This window comes from Mus pahari, chromosome 4, assembly GCF_900095145.1.
Source record: "Mus pahari chromosome 4, PAHARI_EIJ_v1.1, whole genome shotgun sequence".
Taxonomy (NCBI): Eukaryota; Metazoa; Chordata; class Mammalia; order Rodentia; family Muridae; genus Mus; species Mus pahari.
The window spans coordinates 122,834,097-122,836,908 of record NC_034593.1 but is presented as its reverse complement, the minus strand read 5'-3'; the positions used below and the strand labels follow the sequence as shown (position 1 = coordinate 122,836,908).

The 2,812-nt window shown below is 40.0% G+C and overlaps 1 protein-coding gene across 1 annotated transcript in view; it reads right to left on the bottom strand.

Annotated features, from left to right (window-relative positions):
- Cenpe (centromere protein E) overlaps window positions 1-2,812 on the bottom strand; it is a 63,029-nt gene that overhangs the window by 58,587 nt on the left and 1,630 nt on the right. The window contains exons 2-4 of the mRNA XM_029537938.1: window positions 1,661-1,752; window positions 425-514; window positions 181-299 (exon numbers count right to left, since the gene is read on the bottom strand). Coding sequence (XP_029393798.1) covers window positions 181-299; window positions 425-514; window positions 1,661-1,752 — 301 coding nt within the window. The remainder of the gene's footprint in view (window positions 1-180; window positions 300-424; window positions 515-1,660; window positions 1,753-2,812) is intronic.

The window sequence follows — 2,812 nt, the reverse complement described above, 5'->3', positions numbered from 1 at the left end:
TTATATCCTTTCATGGGTATTTTGTTCCTTATTCTAAGGAGGAATGAAGTATCCACACGATGGTCATCCTTCTTGGTTTTCTTGTGTTTTGCAAGATGTATCTTGGGTATTCTAAGTTTCTGGGCTAATATCTGCTTATCAGTGAGTGCATATCTAGTGACTTCTTTTGGAGGTTACTACCTTCTTAATCCTTTGGAAAATGTCATGAATCGCCCTGGGTATAACCCCCAAACAATCTTCAGAACCCATCATTGTGTATGTTTTTCCTGAAGCAGTTTGTCCATAGGCAAATATAGTACCTGTAAAAACCAGCAAAAGACATAGATACATTAGGCATATAGTTGAGAACATTCAAAACAAACTTATAGTGAGTCAAACTATCAACACTAAGGAATGGGCGCTGCAACATGAAGTGAATACAAACCATTGTAGCCTTGTATGGCGGAGCTGATGATCGGCACCGCGATCTCTTCATACACATTCTTAGTGGTTTCATTACTAGCAAAGACACGATCTAAAGAGAACACGGAAATTCAATCAAACATACCAACTGCATTTTCAAAGAATTAGTAATTGCCCAAAGAAGTAAACTGTCAGGATCTAGAATGGTAAACTATTTAGGACATTTTTTTACTTTCTGTCTTTTCAGAAAACACCCTTCTCACAGGGAAAACTCAATAGTCTTCACATAGAAAACCATGTGTCAACAACCCTATGTATTTTCAGGGTCAGCAGGGCACAGTGGCTGAGATGGGTTCTAGTCCATGTTAGCACCAATCCTGATTAGACTGAGAAATGTTGGGCCCCGGCCTCTAATGTGTAACACAGGTACATTATCATCTCTGTAGAATTATTGTCAGCATAGTAATACATAGGAAATGTGAGCTGTTATTAATTTTTGAGAAATTTTGTTTTATAACATATCTTGTTTTTTAAGAGCCTAGCTTAAGCTGAATCAGGAAGATACCTAATCCAAAAAAAAAAAAAAATTTACAGGAAATAGTCACCTACCTGTGATACTTAGGCATCTGCATTGCTAAGTTTGCCACTCTTTGCTTTTGTTAGCAAACTAAAAAAATTGGGACACTTTCTATGGTGATCTTTAAAATGGGAAAATGTGATGGCAAAGAAACCCAGCAATCGTTCTGCTTCTATCAGAACCACACACTTGTCCTCAGGTAAAACGGGAAAACCAAGCGCCACATAGAGTTAGGATTTCAGATTAAGCAGAGTTGGTAGATGTTTGTACTTTAATACCATCAACCTCAGGCAACTGATGAGTTCAAGTCTTCTATCTACATATAGGGCCAACAAAACCTATATAGTATAGTCCAAATGCTTGGGAAACTTTTAATGTTGCTTTTATGATCTCTGAAACATACTGTTTTACCTTTAAGAAATATATTAGTATATTTAAAAAAAAACAAAACAGTTGTTTACTAGGAAGCATTTTATTTCCTATACTTCTGTGCTCAAAATGTTGTCTTCCTAGTTTTAATGAGATGACAACCTAGGGTCTGGGAAAATAGCTCAATTTAGATTACTTTTGCAGTTCAGGTTGGCCTTGAACTCCTGATCCTTTATCTTCAGATTGTAGAGTGCAGGGATCAGACGTCACCACCACCAGGCTACGAAGTAACGGATGCCATCCTAAACTTACCAAATTGGAATGATTTACCCCCATCGCTCTGATAAATAGTGTTGTTATCTATTTTCCAGTAATTGTGGGTGGCTTCTCCAAGTTCTTCTTCTCTGGAAGAATGGGATGCCACATTTTAGTAAGTGATTCTGGTGGTCACATAACAGGAAGGATAATTTATAACATTTCATGTTCTGAAGAATAGCAGTAACATACAGGGTCTACTCTGGAAAGGTAGGGATGCAACTCCCCTAAACGGGGCTCAAGGTCTGCTTCTCGCCAGTTCCCTACTGAAGCCCTTCACTCTAAGTACCCAGCATAGGAAGAGCAGTTCAGGGTGCAACTCTCATTATGGATTAGGACCCTTTTCTAGGGGTGTCTGACTTTTCACATAAGACATAATCTTGTCATCTACAAGGGAAGGAAACGGAAAACACCTTGTCAGTCGGAAAGAAAACAAAATCTTCCTTCCCTGGCAGGACAGTGAGTTCCCATTGGAGGCCTTAAAACAAAACAAAAGCTTTTTTTTGGTTCGGTTTGGTTTGATTTATTTCTTAAAGATTATAATTCTTTTGTTCTGCAAACTGCCAGCTCTGAGGAGTAGGGTGCAGTTTAGTGGGCACCACCTCCTCTGACATCCCACCTGCTGCAGCCCAGGAAAATGCAGAAGACCCAAGGTGCCTACCAAGCCCAGTGCCTTCCCCCTTATTTTTGAAATGTCTGCTTCACAGCTGACTGAGCCTTGCAGAGGTGCAGTCATGACATCACCAGACAGTCCACATGCAGAGAGGGCTGGCAGAGCTCTGAGTGTGGCACAGAGATTGGGAAACTGAGAGCTACTGAGCTGGGGAGAGATCTTGTATTACCCGAGAACCTTGCAATACAAAGTTTCAAAAATCTGGGTAGTTGTGGCGCACACCTTTAATCTCAGCATTAGGGAGGTAGAGGCAGGGGGGATCTATATGAACTGGAGGCTAGCCTGGTCTATGGAACTGAGTTCCTGGATAGCCAGGGCTACACAGTGAAACCCCATCTCAAAACACCACCACCCAACCAAAACCAACCAACCTGCCCCCCACAAACCAAATAAACAAACAAAAAAATTAAAAAAACAAAACCCAAACCGCTTGCAAAATGAAGTTTATATATATATATATATATATATATATATAT